This window comes from Scomber japonicus, chromosome 4 (genome assembly GCF_027409825.1).
Source record: "Scomber japonicus isolate fScoJap1 chromosome 4, fScoJap1.pri, whole genome shotgun sequence".
Lineage (NCBI taxonomy): Eukaryota > Metazoa > Chordata > Actinopteri > Scombriformes > Scombridae > Scomber > Scomber japonicus.
This window is the reverse complement of record NC_070581.1, coordinates 15,239,678-15,256,137: the sequence shown is the minus strand read 5'-3', so window position 1 is coordinate 15,256,137 and position 16,460 is coordinate 15,239,678. Positions and strand designations below refer to the sequence as shown.

Sequence of the window (16,460 nt, the reverse complement as noted above, 5' to 3'; positions counted from 1 at the left end):
ATGTGGTAATCCACAAAAAATCCTCCACTCTTTTGAGTATCAAACAGTCACCAATATGGTTTGAAATTATTGTAGTTTGTTTGATTATTGATCAGCTCCTATTCTGACAACACTTACAATTTTTCAAATCATAAATGTGTCAAAACATTCATAATAACTTCTTAATTTATGTTCATACTGTCAAAATATGTTTCACTACACATCATTGATTAGACGGTGGTCCTAACAGTGTCTGCGATGACTGTATATTCCTGTTTTTATTTCATGGTGTCTTTGCTGATGGCTAACATTTAAATGGGACTGAGAGCAGCCTGACAGAAATGGGATGTTTCATGGAATTGCTTGGTCAGTTTGCGGGTGTTTGGCAGATGTGTGGATGAGGCCATGACACTCCCCTTATTGTTGTCACTCGCTCAAGGGCACATGTGTCGGGGTGGGTGCATGTGTCAACAACATAGAGAAAGAGAGAGCTTGGGGCCAAGGGCAGGATATGCTCTCTCTCTCTTTCTCTCTCTCTCTCGCTCTCTCTCTTGCTCTCTCTCGCTCTCCTTTTCACCATGCATGGAGGGTTGTCAAGGATAGGGTGCAGGCAGAGGGGCAGCAAATTGATTATCCAGTGTGCAGGAAATGTGTCCAAGGCCTCTGCAGGCTGGCTGGAAACAAGTAAAGGCCTCTTTCAGTAGAAGCTCTTAAACATACCAGAGCTAATGTAATTATAAAGGGGTGACGCGATGGACTGTTGCATTAGTTAGTGTTGGTGCTCCAAATGTTGAATAACACCAGGACACCCAAAGCCTGCCTTCATTATGAACCTGATGTGTTCTCCACATTAGTCTCTGTCTTGTTATGTAACCCATGTGTGATGTTACTCCAGCCTCTTATGTATGTATGGCCAAAGATGGTGAGATAGATAGATCTCACACAGTGCATGCAGAGAAGCAGATTCTGTGTTATTTCAGAGCGTTTGGTTGATTTCAGTGGAACGAACCAGCGGTCAGATCAATTTCTTCCATTATGGGAGATATCCAGTGATAAGGATGGTATTTCTAATGCAGTATCAAAAAAGATAACAGCCTACGCAATCCATGTTTCACAGAAGTAGATGTTGCACAGCATCGCTCCCTGAGCTGAGGGTAAACAAATTGACAAACTGATAGAACAAACCAAAGGTCAACATATTAATTAAACCTTCACCTTTCAGTTACAATTCACCCGAGTGTCCTCTCACAATCAACTAAGTGGATGTTGACCTTACAAATCCCCGCGGGGAGGAATCAGCTGAGTCCTCGTGTCTGTTGCACATAAGAGGAGGCTATCACCACAGCAGAAATGACAATGAATCCATCTCATGTGAATGAATCGTGGTCATTGAGGAGGGAGCTGGCATGGCAAGTTGGGAGTAAGATGGGAAGTATGGGTGTGGAATGGTCAGCGAGGGATTAGGAGCAGTAATCCACAGGTTTGCTTCAGGTCACCATGCCCTGTAGGCTGTAATCCCTGTGACCCTTGTAGGTGTACACAGACACACCCACTCAGGGTGTTATATTCCTCATCGCCTCAGAGCGGACCGACATTCCTGACTGACCTCCTAATGAGGAGGGAGGAAAGGCAGATGCCTGTATCTGTGATCAGCTCATGCTGTGTCATAGGACCACAAGGCCAGGAGCACAAATGTTGCATATTGTAGAGCTCAGACAGTTTTCTACACCTACCTGAACTATCTGTGTAACACAATTCTGTCTTATAATTCAACTTTCTTTCTTTTACACACAAAGTTTAACTCTGTGAAACTCGACGGAAAGAAACACTAATCTAAAGAGTCACAGTTTGCTGATTGTATCTCATGCATCTATTGCTGTCATATCTCCCGTGGTCTTTTTCTGTGCTGGGTCGTCAAGGCAACAGCAGCAGTTTTCTTCTGTTGCGACAAACATCCTTTTTTATAACATCATGTGCTCTTGTTTGCTTTGGCTCACAAACTTCTGTCCTAAATTTCTGCCTTGAAAACTCACTTAAGGTTTGGTTCAAGTGTCGCAAATTGATGTGTGATGCAGTTTGACCGTTTTTCAAATTGAATAGTACGCAGTTGTTCAGGACAGTCTGGGTCTAGGTGTATGTCTGGATTCATGCCCACACAGTTTCTATATTATTTGGTACAATTTGAGTCTTAGTATTAGCTCTTTAACTTTTCACTAAGATAGATTTTTCACTTTATTCATTATTGAAATCTTCACTGATTTACAATTAGTTTGGTGAAATCCTGTTTATGCAATCATTATGTGTATTGAGCTTTAAAATCAAATTGTATTAATGATACTATGTTTTACACTTAAAACAAAGTGTCACACAGAACCACTGTGGTCCCTCTAGAGTTGCCCCCAACCAAATATTTTCCTATTACTAAGTAAAGTTCAAGTTGATTAGTTATCTTATGTTTATGATATTAATTTAATTGGTTAAATATATATTTGTGGTCCATCAGAAAATAATTTGAGTCCCAGGGCTGAGAAATAATAAATAAGTATTTACAAGCGCAAAAGTGCACAAATGAAGCATGCCGTCTGTTGGAATAACCACCGAGGAGACTGAATTACCTTTTTCAGTCCCATGGGTCAGTTAGTTCCGTTACATCTCCCTGTCTCTCATTTTAGGCGTTTTATCTGGCAGGAAAGTGCAGAAGTTGACAGATATTTCCAGAGGAATCAGCGGACGGGGTCACTGACTGAATGATTGGTCGCCTTGGCTGGGTGTCGCCACGTGTTGCTGCTTCCTGCATCTGTTGTTTCAAATTAAAAGCCCTCTAGTGTTTCGCACACGGTCCAGCCAAACAAGGTTTTGACCTCATTTTGGCAAGGCGCAGCTCCTGAAGAGAGTTTGAGGTTTCTTTGTCTTTCTGTGACTAACCGACCAATGTAAACTTAGTTGAGTTAGACTCTTCTCATCGACTAACGGCTGGTAGACTATTACTAGGCAGCTGTAGGCCCTGTTGCATTGGTGCGGAAACTCTATCCATTCACATATGTTTTGAAATGAATAACAAACCACGGCATGGCATTGCATGTCGGGGACGGGCCGAATGCAGGAATGTAGTTGAGTTGATGTGGCAGAGGTCAGAGAGGGAAAGTGATAAATACTACCTCTTACTTAATTGTGGTTTCAGTTCTTTTGCTGACCAAGCTAAAACTTATGTTGACTCGGTTGTTTGTTGAGTCAGCGTGCCAATATTTTAAAATTAGTCTTGATGCCTCTTTGCTTTAGTGCTGAGCCGGTTTACTTATAGCAGTAACCTGTGACATTTAAACCGCAGAGGACTTTTAGGTTAGCATGTTAATAACAAATGTTGGTTAGTCTAAATTAGGCTCTTCAAGTCTGTGTTGGCTAAAGTATCTTTCTTTAAAGTACATACATTTACATTGCATTGGACATGGATTAAAAATTAATTTAACAGCTATGATGTCACCATTAGGGTTTATAATGATTGAATTTGTTGGTATTGCTCCTCTGTTAATGTCATTAGGGCCTGGGGATTAGCTCCAGATGTCTTTAAACAAAAGGTTTTTACTAAAGATGCAAAGAAGGTCTGAAAAACAAGTGAATTTCACGATCTCATGAGACCCGTTTGTCACGTTATGTAGAATAAAGTGACCCTCTGTCAGATCTGTGGCACATTTTTTGTAAACAATCTCACATTATGTAGCATTGTAACCACTGTGATAAACAAGTAGCAGCATTTAGGTATTCACTGTATAACAAGATTTACATCAGCTTAGCAAAATTGAGTTCACCTCCATGTTTTTTAACTCACTGTCAGTCCCAGCTTGTGATGGGGCTGAGTGGAAGCTGAGTGGAGCTGACTTGAGAGAGGGGGAGGGGAGATATAAAGGCAGCCACAGCAGCAGAGACACTGAAAGTCATGCACGAGCACCATTCACGTGTAGGACAGCGTGAGGCAGCATCACATACAGTCTCCTAGCTGAGAACGATGAAGTTTCAGTCATATTGGTAGAAGGATAAGAAATGCATGATATTTATGCACAATTGAGCTCCAACTAAAGAAAAGGCAAAGCTGTTTATATTTGAGTCTGATGATGTGTAGTTATTGTCTAGCAGTTTGTGCTTACACTGCAATAAACTGCTTGTCATTTTCATAATTTGATATTTTTTCACTATAATTAATACTTTAAAGGATACTGGCAGTGCAGAACGCTTTCAGAAAACCCATCAAGGATGGATGCTCATCTGAAGCTCTTCTTAGATGGCTTTGCTTCGATCGGCTGCTCTACTCCAGACCAAACAAATCCATTAATGTTAGTAATATAACCAGAGATAAAAGACCAACTCCCTGCCATCCCTTGCACAACAAGGTGGAACAACAGCCAAATCCTAAAATGTGTCCCAGTTTTACAGCAGCACCCAATCAGTTGAAGGGACGTTGAGATTGCCTGTACAACAAAAGGGTCTCTTGCCTATTTGGTGCATCCGGACAAGGCAATAGACAATATGTTAGCACACAAGTAAATCCAAAGTCCTAGTTGAAAGATATCTAGAGCAGGCATTTCATTTTAGAAGATTCTATGCAGCCATTCACTTGAGTTTAAGGGCATTTTCACATCTGCCTTGTTTAGCTCGATTAAATTGGACTTTAGTGCGTTTTCCCCCTTGGTATAGTACGTTTGGGCAGGTGTAAAAGCAGCAAGCGCACTCAACTGGAGACCAAAACAACCAGACTGAGACCTCGTTGAAGAGATGGTCTCAGCTCAGTCTTTCTCCGCCCTCCAAATTTCCGAACCAACGAACGATGAGTTACAGCTCTCGCGTGATGCATTTTAGCTCACTTGAAATTTTCCCCATGTGAAACCAAACCAACCCAAAGGCAAAAATCCAACAAAGTAGCAACTCATCCACTGATTCAAGCAAACAAACTACAGCCTTCATACTGTAAGCCTCTATTATCAGATCATTACCGGCACACCGTCTTCTCCACACAACCAGCAGATTTGTCATTCCCCTCTTTAAAATCAGATTGCAGTGGCCCGCATCCATCCTCGTTCATCTGCAGTTTCATGATGCAAGCAGCAGATAAATGGCAGATAATGGTGTGTTTGTTTTGAGGTTATGGTGCTCCTTGGCTTGCCCCTCTTACCTACACTTTGGTTCATTGCCTGAGTTGGGTGAAATGGCCGGACTTTCCCACATTCAAGAAAGTGAATGTGTTTTTTTTTTTTCAGTCTTCTTTAGTGCCCTAGCCGACACTGCTCTTTCTTTCCAGACTGTATTGTTTGGTTTCCTCCCACAGTCTGAGGGCTGAATTCAGAGGCGAACTAGAGAGCTTTGCAGTCCAGGCACGGGTAGCTTAGTGGTGGGCATGATGCTTACTTTGTATAATTCATGAGTAAAGAGTAGGGAGTTTAGCAGTATAATATTTTTGAGAGACCTTCCTTAATAAGACACACACTTTTGCGCGTCATCTCCGTCCTTCAGAGAAAATGCTGGATAAAAGGTGTTAGTCATCTGATGTTAGCTTTGAGGCATCCGTCAGTGCTTATCCTTTATGTTTTTTGGCTTCACTGAACATGTCAAACCGGTGATGCCGCTCCTTCTTATCTTATTATTCATTTATTTATTTATTATTAAGATAGGGATATTACAGAAAAGATGTGGGATTTTCTCAGATAAATGTGCCAAGGTTGTTTTCATGATGTCACGATGCTTACATAAAGCCAGAAAGCATTTATAGAGAGACCTTGGTCTCGGAGTGGAGGCTAGTTGAGGAAATCCAGGTCACTGCTCTGTAAAATGGGCGCCTGTGGTGAGCAATGAATGTAAGGGGCTCTGTATTTCCCTTGTCTGCACAGCCTGGTCTACACTGTTGTCTAACCACTCCGCCTGGATCACATGATGATCTGCATGTCATTAAGAGACAAGTTTGCGGTGCTGTTAAGTCATGATCCAAGTTTTTAAGATTATAATAATATAGTAATAATTTGGTTTATATCTACTGTCTTGCCTTTGGCCTACTGTATGTTGATGGACAGTCTGACCAGCGGTGGGCCGTGGCTGATAGTTGGAAAGGTTATCTGGGACAAGGCACTAATTTTAAAGTGACAGATTGTTGGTGTTGGCATCAGCATTCCTCCAGCGGCAGATACGTTTTATTACTGTTCCCATTGCAGGCTGATAATTTTATGTCAGCGTATTCATGGGAACGCTATTAGTTTATTAGCACTGCCACCCATGATGTAAATAACCACAGTCGGGCCGAGAATAAAAATACTTTTCCATAATACAAACTCTAGAAGTAGTGTGTTATCTTTAGTCCTTTTCAGTTTTTGACTCCAGATGCACACAAACCCACTTACTTTAGTATTGTGTAAAGAAGTTGACACAGGTAAGATTGAATTGTCAATACATTATTCTGGAAAATACCAGACTCGTCTAAAGCTGTGGATGTATCACTGTAGTTTTTCCATGACACAGGATGTGTTTGGAAAGACCTCTGACCTTTGAGACTGCACCTGCAGAGAGGAGAATATCCTTCTTGGACCCGATCCATGAGAAACATCTCCTCTTTAAGCTGTGAAAACAGCTGAAAACTCTGAGGATCCCGTATCATATCGTTAATATTAACATGTAGGTGAAAACGACAAATATGTTCATTTAACAAGTCAACACTTTGTTTAGACACACTCAGTAATAGATTTGCAAGCTGCTGGATTGTCATTTAGAGATATCTTGTAATTTCAGCTCTGATTTCAGTTGTATGTGCCTTTATGCTTTAACCCCCCATGTCATCACCTAAGAGGATGCCTGATATCCCTCGCTCTTTGTTGTAGTTTTGTGTTTGTTTAGCTTCTGAATGGAGTCCTGCTGGCTTGGCATGTTTTCTCTGTCTGGTGGTTTCTAGAAGCCTCTCTTTAGTCTCTGTTATCCTGGACTCAGTGAGCCTGCGTGAGCTGCTAATATCAAAAGGCACTCACGGTCCTCGCTAGCTATCAGTGTCTGCGGGCTGGCAGCAATGTATGGTTTGGCTATGAGTTGAGCGGAAAGGTTGGGCGGCTGAAATCTGTCCATTCCTTCCTGTCACTGACAGTCTGTCGGCATGCAAAGCACTAGCTGCCATCTGCTGCTGTATAAATAGACAGTAGTCAGAGCTGGAACAGCTGGCACATGGGCCAGGACTGCGCCCTTTCCCACTGCTTTCCAGCTAGATGGGCAAACCCCCTTAAAGCCATGACTTTAAAACATTTTCTTTTTTACACTTTTTGGATTGAAGTTGGTAAAAACTAAACAGCACTTACTAGAACATTCCTCAACAAACCTCTGATTTGTGTGTATAAATGCACTCATTTACCCATGCTCATTTAAACTTTCTGATGTTTTCAAATTATTTTAAACATCATGTTAACAAGATATTCAGTTTCCTGAATTGGTTTAAAGAATGAAGGCATGATCTGTTGCCAAATACAGCATATGTGCATGATAATGAAAAAATGTTCTACGCTCCCACTGCTGACTACTGCAACTGTCATTCCAAATGCTCAGGAAAAAATGGACAACATAGTCAAAAATGTTGTCGGTGGTAGGATCTAAATCTGATTACCAGCTGGATAAAATGTGGGCTTTTTTTAATTGCAGTGCATGTAAGCACACTGATTTCCTTCTCAAACCAGTTTACTGTCAATAACCTGGTTTCTTGTGTGCATGTAAACACAGTCACTGAATGAATGAAATCTCTAAGCTCAGTTAGAATCTTTTCCAATGCATTTATTTTAATGTTAAGTTTACATTTAGCTTACTTCAATAACTTTCTAACAGTAACATTGTTTTTTTTCTCCCTAAATGTGACAATATTTTTATGTAAAAAGGAGACGGGGGCGGGCGGTTGGGGGGTGTAAGGCAGTGTGAAAAGGGTCATTGTGATAGAGGGGACTGGGCACATAAAGCCTTGTCATAACAGATTACCTAACATGTTTTGCAGCCTCTGTTGTCAACTGCAATACCCCGTATTCAGTGCATTGTTCTGGTGTCTTCCTGTGCTTTTTTCCCCCTCTCCTCTCAGTAGAAAGGGAAAAATGACGTGATCAGACTTTTAAGTGTAAACAGGGTGAATACGCTGCCTTTGTTACTTTGATGAAGTGGCCCATTTAATCAAATGAAAATGTGATCTTAATATTTATAGAAAGTTAGTTTTTTGAATATGTCTGTATCAGTGATGGTGTTATGGATTCTGGTGTAAACGGGTCCGTCTCCTGGCTAGACAAACTCTTCTGCCTGCCCAGAAAGTTCCAGGCTTTTTTGGCAAGAGAGCTGAACTGAGAAGTATTGAATTGCTCCGTGGATATTTTTTTAATTAAAGGCCACACGGAAACTCCTTGACCAGACATGAAAGTGCACTGTACTGTATCCAATGGGGCCAATCAAGATACCACATGTTAGTTTCTGTTTTGGAGTTGTTGTATGGCCCGTGTTGTGGCTGCAACAAGCTCAGCTGTTTGTCAAATGGGCACAGCAGTGCTCAGACACTACTTTTAGCCCACAGCTTTGAGCTGCATCCAGTGACAACTCTGTCACCTGTGCTGCAGCCCCGGCAACCGAGCCATCACACACATCACACTCTCTTTCCGAAGACACTGGAAACAACACGCAGACCGTTTCTGTGGCAACTTCAGCATGTGCTCCATACAGTCTGTATGCTCCCTATGTAAGGCTAAACAGACATGTTAGTGTTACCGTGGCAGTGCGCGGACCATCAGCTCATGTCAACAGATGCTTTGGTTCACCACTCAAGCATAAAGTGTGACACAGGTGTGCAGTTGTAATATTTTATAGACATACATAACTTTAAATATGCAATGGTATGGATTTCTCTCTTGACATGTTGATAGAAAATAGCTCATCAGCTGTTGGGCGGTTAACCAACATCTAAATCCTGTATAAACACTGTACACTCTATATTTCTCATATAATTTGCACTCTTATTTTTTCTGTAGCTTCCCATGAGCAGCTGCCTGTGATGCTTTACCACACAACAGGAACCACATGGTAAAATGTGTCACTTACATGACCCATTTGGAGGTTTGTTAATCATGTAACTGAAACATTAAATAGATTAAACAACAGTGTAATGGTCTGTAAATGCAGCTTTAATCTAAGCAAGTGTTAGTCTATTTTAATATGACAGAGCTACTCTTTCTCTCACCTACAGCTTAAAGGTCTCCTTGGTGGGGGGGGGATCACATTATTTGGAGGTTGAACACACCTCAACTGTCGGTTTTCCATCCAGTCTGTTAAAATCATTCAAAACTGACATTCAAGCTTACAAAAACAAAAGCTACAGTACATTCATGTTTGGTTTTTGTGCAGTTTTGTTACTGCCTTCAGGCTTGTCACCCAAAATGTAGAAAAACAATGATGATGAATCATAATCAGTTTCAATTGACTGAATTCTCTTGTGACAAAGTGATCATGTACAATAGGTCCACTTGTCTGGTACCATAATATTTTAAATGCACAACATGGTGGATGCCATTTGGTACTAAACCAACACTTTAATTTATTGGAAAATGGCAGTCTGTAATCTTGCGAGGGCAATGCAATAATATTCTTCAGAGGTGAACAGTTACGTCACACTGCTGCCCATATGCACATACACCCCAGGGATGCTATTAAAATTCCTCAGTCATGCTGAAAGAAGCCCACGTGGTAATAACTATACTGAATAGATATTAAATCTGCTTGGTTTCCCTGTAGCAGCAGTTTGTTCATTGGTTTTCCTTTTTTTATTTATTATTTTTTACATGCGTTTATTTATTGAATGCCCTTATCTCCCCTCCCTGTTATCCTGGACTGTCAATCAGCTTGAACTATCAGCCATCAGGTCCATAGAGGGTTACTGGAAGACAGAGGCGGATACATTCAGCCATTTTAGACCCTGCTTGCCTGCTAGACTCAGGTGAATGGGGCTAGCTTTTAGTCCCCATCTGGTGTTCGGAGACCTCCTAACAACCTCATTACTGGGGATGTCTCTGCTTTCCTGGCCGGATTATAGGCCCCATATTGACTACTGGAGCACAAAATGTCTGCCATGCTACGACCAGCTGAGTGATGTTCTGTAGATAGCAGGATGCGGTTAGTTAACTGGTATCCACCCTGCCTTGAAATGGAGAGCTCCTGTAGAGTGCCGGCGTGCTATCAGGTCTATATATTATGCAGAATGGGAGCTGAAAATGCATAGCTGTGGCATTTTGGAAAAATAAACATCAGACCTTATCCTCGTCACCTCGTCAGCTCGTCTGTTCTTCTAGGTTTAGGTTTTCTATCTAAATCAGTTCCTCTATCTCTCTAGAATTGTGTCTCCTACAGTGACTCCCACACAGATTTGCACGCCATCAGTTTATGTAATCTACATTCAGTGTTGTTTGATGACACCGTAATGATCAGACAGTCGTTTATGCTCCTCTTTTATTGATAAAGTTGAATTTCTGACCTTGTTCCTGAGGACATTCAGTTAAGTGTTTCCTGGTAAGCAGCTAATCAATGCTTACCTTCTGTGTCACCAAAGAAAGAGGCTTGATGCTCAAAAGGTTGTTTATTTTTTAAATGATTAACTGTTGGTATTATTATGTAATTACAACATTCCTGTTTATTAGATGTTCCCAATTACAATGTATTTAAAATCTTTTTGTGTAGTAAAAGTTGGTTCTGGTGTTGTCTGACATGATTAGTAGTCTAATGTCTTATGAATCCTACAGTTTGTCACAGTGTCTTTTTTAATGTTTCAGGATTTTCTTTAATGATTAAAATCCTGAAATCACTTGTTTGATTAAAAAAAATGATAATAAATTTGTGTTTTAAAATACTCCACAAAGCAGCAATGGGGGATGCTCGAGGAGAGAGAAAACAGAACGCAATGTGCCGCATCCTCCCCTTGTGTGCCAAGTTGAGGTTGTTATGGCAACCGGAATCTGGTCCTATACCTGTTGCCATGGTTGAGGAAGACAGAGTGATGACGTTGTTTATTAGGCAGCAGAATGCGTCTGCCATTTTAAGTACACGATGTGACTCTGGTGGGAATATTTACTATAAATGGAAAGCAGAGGAATTCCTAATTGCATTCCTGGTTTATGACTATTAATATAAGCACCCATGCTCACGTAGATTGTCTAAGTGTGATGCACAAGTGCAGGTGTAAAGAGTAAGTAAGTAAGGGAGTCACTCTAGAGTATATGGGGCGCTCCTGTTTGATTTACTTCACCTCAGATGGCTGGGTTAAAATCCCCTCTCCAATAAATAACGATGGAGCAGTTTGACAGATATGTGTGTGTGTGATGTGCCATAAGAAGCAAGCAATATGTTATTCTTTCAACACAAAATATAAGTAATCATGAATTTGACTACACACACGTCACCATTGCCATACCTGTCACTCACTGGGAGATGGCAGATGCAATCTTGGTTACAGCTCTATTTGTGTGGTAGTTTGTGCATCATTGCACCTCAGTACACCATTATAGGCTCAGATGAGAGACCCACTCTTATGACGCACTGAGAGGACCACATGTGCGAGGCAGTTATCTGTTCTGAGAGCAGTGGAGTGGGCAAAGACGTCCGTGCCACGTCGTGAGCATGATTCACCCTCAGGAGTGGAGCAGTCTCCCACTAGCTGCTACCATGTTGCTTTGCTGTGCTTGGATACATCTTTTACACCCTGACATCTACCCTCATCTATGACAAGATCCAAGACTGACCCAGGGATGCCGACAAAGTCAATAAAGAATAGAAAGCTCACATCATGTCTCGTCTTGCCAGAACACAGCTGTGATTCCCAGTAAGGCTAGTTTGTCTCGGTCAGTTTGCTGACCTGTCATGGGCATCCTGCTGTCCAAATTAACCGCACATATGCTACTGTCTCATCATCTTTCTGTTTTTCCTGTTAAGTTACTTCATTGGCACTGAATCAGAGCTTAGGCTGCCCCCTTGTTAATAGCCACTGTAGATTGTTCCAGGAAAGGGGAACAGGGGCACTGGTAACCTAAATACCCCTTCATTTCCTCATGCCCTGGCTCCAGTTTCTCTTTGGAGGCAGGTCAAAGGTGAAATTGGGCTTTATTTAGCCACCTGTCTAGCTGTATCCTCTTCCAGTGCCCAATATGGAAGCTGCTGCTCTGCTGCTGCACCTTAACCTGTTGAGAGATTGCAGGGGGTGCACCCAAATGCATTGTTTAGTTTTTTTTACCTGTGCTTTAGCTACCTTAGTTTCAGTGCAATTGCAGCTGCTATAATCATCACATATTTAGCATTAAGCAGTTAGTGTTCTGGTTTCTAAGGACACACTGTGCTTTTCTGTCAGCATGTGACCCGCGGAGGGCGATATGCAATCCCTGTCTCTCCACATCCCCTGCATTATTAATAAGTGTGCTGAAATCCTCTGAACACATAAGGCACTCTGCCGGGGACATCTTGATTCAGAAGCCTTTCAAGCACCCTCATGTCGAGGAGCCAAACCTGGCTTTAATTTGCCCATTAGTGAAGCACAGAATTTGCATGAAACCCAAGATAATTACTGCTTTTGTAGCTCTCACTGGAGATTTGCTTTGAAAGGGTGAAAATGCTCTAAATACACAGATTAGCATTGCACCTACTAGCATTGCAGACGCACAGTTGTCCCTTCCGTCCTGCCTTTTTGGTTTCTATTGTTGCTCTGTTTATATTGTTGCTAGGCCCTTGTGCACACCCTTTACTGTCTCTCAAACCTTTTTTTTCCCTACCTGTCAACCTCCCTCCCTTTAATTCTGATGGTGAAGCTATGCATTCGTCTGTTTGGTCTAAGCAAACTCTCCACATTGACCCCCAACACAAAGCAGCTTTAGTCAACAAAAGTGCACTTTTTCCCTATAAGGGGATTAACAATTGGGGTACAGATATCTACAAATATCCTGCAGTAAATTCTTAATCTCCTCCTCTCTCTCTCCGTCACATATCCAGTGTAGTGTGTAGCGCTTGAACACTAGTCCCTGGGGTACCAACAAGCATGGTTGAGAGGGATGAAATGCCTGACATGGCTGCAGATTCTTGTTCATTAAGAAATGTGTGTGTGTGGCCATAGGGAACGGTTGGGGGGTGCGGAAATATTGTGTCGTCATGCCTTTTTCAGATACAACAGGTGAAGGTTGTTTAGTAGGCGTTAGCTACATGTGCTATGACTCAGTCTCTGAATCGTTTGTCTTGTTCTGTTATTGCATGTTATGAATTAAAACTGATTAAAGATGACGTGTTTGGACAAATTTGTTGTGGCTCTCAAAAAAGCCAACAGCTCATAGTCCGTCACTGGTTCATGTGACTTTAAGTTCCAAATATATCACTGATGGTGCTCTATGTTTGAGGAACAGGATCTTGGGAGATCCACTTTTTGCCAACCAAGATAAAAATAATTGATATAAATATATAATATATAGAGCATGACAGTATCTGTTTAAAAAAGTATTTGTGAAACGTAAGGCCATCTTAATTAGGGATTTAAATTTGGTGTTTAAAAACGTTTATGTAATCAGCTCCCCCGATTTGTCTAAGAGTGAGAGGAAGCAAGTGTGCAAGCAAGACAGACTGTGCCAGCTAAGAAAAAAAAAGAAAGTGGAACAGAAACGTTCTTGAAGCAGAAAAAGAACTAGAAAAAGGACACATTCAGTCGGCTGAAAGGCAGGAGGTTTGAAAAGAAAAACACCATGCCTACTGCCATAAGCATCAGGTATTCGTGGATAATCTCTGTTCTCATTTGAGAGGTGCTAAGCCAAACACCAACCATTGTTTTCAATCCCTTGTGTTTTTAAAGTTGACTAAGAAACAAACCGGTTTTTGTGTCAGAATTATCAGCCATCATTCAAACTCACTGCACAGATTCTGCTTTCATACTTCAGGTACTGTGTTGCAGTCGAAGTAAAAGAATACATTTCTTCATCAAATGATTGACTAGCTGACTTATTGCAAATTAAATCACTTTAGGAAACCCTTAAAATAAAAATACAAGAACACAAGAGTGGTTTTGTCTCATATTCACATTTTAACCAGATGTTTTTGTTCCTCCCCCGCAGCTATTCTCAACCCCAAAGCCCCAAAGGAACCAGCAAAGACCTTCAGTTTTGATTACTCCTACTGGTCACACACTACGGTGAGCTTTAACGTTTTCTCTGTTCCAGTGTCCAGCATTATTACCAATAAGAAATAGAAGATATAAACATCATTATTCAAATATTGCTAATTTGAATTATATAGAGCGTATTGAAATTCTGTACATTTTAAATATTTTCTCTGTCTTTCCCACAGCCGGAAGACCCCAGCTTTGCATCACAGAACCTTGTATACAATGACATTGGCAAGGAAATGCTGCAGCATGCTTTTGAGGGCTACAACGTCTGCATCTTTGCCTATGGCCAGACAGGAGCTGGCAAATCCTACACCATGATGGGCAAGCAGGAGGAAGGGCAGGAAGGAATCATTCCCATGGTTTGTTTTACAATACAACTTCTTGATTTTAGCTTGACTGCAGAGATAAAGACAGACTTTGTCCACTGTATTTTAAGTACGGACTGTCCTTCAGCTGTTCCCTCCTGACATAATTCTAAACCAGATCGATCCACTGCTGAAATATTAAGACTGCAACTCGACTGAAGACTTTTTTTTTTTTTTACCTTTGTTGTAATGAGATAGCCCTTTTGCTTTCAGGAAATTTCTAATTGATTAATATCCTTATCCTCATTGATCTCAGTTCAGCATTTCACAAAGTCAGACAGATATTTAGGTCCTTCTCTGTCCTATGTTATAGCCACCTTCTGGTTCAGTAAAACAGGGGTAGAGAGGTGGGTCAGGTTAAAACCCACGGGTGTAGTATTTACATGGTACATGTGCCACCGGGGTCAAACAAGAATTTTGTTTATAATTTTGAAACGTGACTAAAGGCCAGTGTAAAAGTGTAGTTTTATGACAGTGATTTGGACAATATTTATATATGACATTTGTAAAGTCTTCAGAGGGTGACCTAGATCTGGTTTCAGAGGTGACCCTGAACTTGACCCTCTACCGTCTCTATGCTGATGACACCAAACTCTATATAAGACACTCTGTTGCTGTCGGAAAATTAAATTGTGTGTGTCAAGAATAAGTAAAAACTATGTCTTCTAAAATTAAGCGAAACAATCACTGACCCTGCCTTTTGTGGGTCTTTCTATAGCTAAGATTTCACCACAAATGGAAACTATAGTCCAATCCCTTCTTCAAAAAACTGTCAAAATCTGTCAAACATTTCTTGCAGTGTTTTTTGTCTTTTGTTTCATTCTAGTAGCCATAGTGTTACTTGATAATAATCACTAGCTGTTCAATCTCATATACTGTCTAGATTTTATGGTTGCCTGTTTTCTTGCTAAATAATTTGCTATACATGCAAATGAATGGATTGTTATTTGTTTACCTGGTTCACAGATCTCCTCTTTATTCATCCACCCTTTATAGACTCTGCTGTTAATGTTCTCTGAAATGTCTTCTTTTTCCGTCTCTCAGCTCTGTGAAGATCTATTTGAGAAAATCAATGAGGACAACAACAAAGAGGACCTCTCCTACTCAGTAGAGGTGAGTCTCAGACTGCTTCAGCATCGGTAATCCCCACTCTCAACTACTACCTCTGACTTTTGTGTTGGCTCGTCTCTAATGAACTGTTCCTAGTCTCGAATGTCCCTTGTTATAGTCAGATATCAATCAAATGTTGGCTGAAGCTTTATAGATGCTGGTTCGCCTCAGTACATTCTGTACTTTTTCTCAAACTGGAAAATAAATTAAAGTCTCACAAACCAAATGATTCTAATGTGGATCTGTAGTTAAAAAGGAACAGATACCCTGCTGTACAGTAACATACCAACATCAGTATGATCTGTATTATATCAGTTTGCATTCAGCCTTGTTTTATAGCTATACATCATTACACTGCAACGCCAGAACAGAACTAATATTCTGTCACTTCTGTTATTTACTAATAGGTCAGTTACATGGAAATCTACTGTGAGCGCGTGCGAGATTTGCTCAATCCCAAAAACAAAGGGAACCTGCGAGTGCGAGAGCATCCTCTAATGGGCCCCTATGTGGAGGACCTGTCCAAACTAGCTGTCACCTCCTACACAGACATCGCTGACCTAATGGATGCAGGAAATAAAGCCAGGTGAGCCAAGTTTGATTGTCAGTGTGTGACCTGGATAACTGAGACTGCTCGTAAATTTAACCTTTGACATATTGCAGGTAGTATTTGTCCTTAAAGAGTGTGTGTGTGTGTGCGTGTGTGTGCGTGTGTGTGCGTGTGTGTGCGTGTGTGTGTCTCCTGTGGGGAGGAGTAAACCGTGCCTTAATCTTCCTGTGCTGACTCAGAAGGCTTATTTCTAGAACATGGCGTGTAAAGCCCGTATCTCCCCTGCGACTATCCC

The 16,460-nt window shown here is 41.2% G+C and overlaps 1 protein-coding gene across 3 annotated transcripts in view; it reads left to right on the top strand.

Annotated features, from left to right (window-relative positions):
* Positions 1-16,460, top strand: part of kif1b (kinesin family member 1B) — a 57,379-nt gene that overhangs the window by 3,690 nt on the left and 37,229 nt on the right. For all 3 annotated transcript variants that reach the window (XM_053317761.1, XM_053317764.1, XM_053317763.1), the window contains exons 3-6: positions 14,088-14,164; positions 14,320-14,499; positions 15,550-15,618; positions 16,023-16,201. In XM_053317761.1, the coding sequence (XP_053173736.1) occupies positions 14,088-14,164; positions 14,320-14,499; positions 15,550-15,618; positions 16,023-16,201 (505 nt within the window). The remainder of the gene's footprint in view (positions 1-14,087; positions 14,165-14,319; positions 14,500-15,549; positions 15,619-16,022; positions 16,202-16,460) is intronic.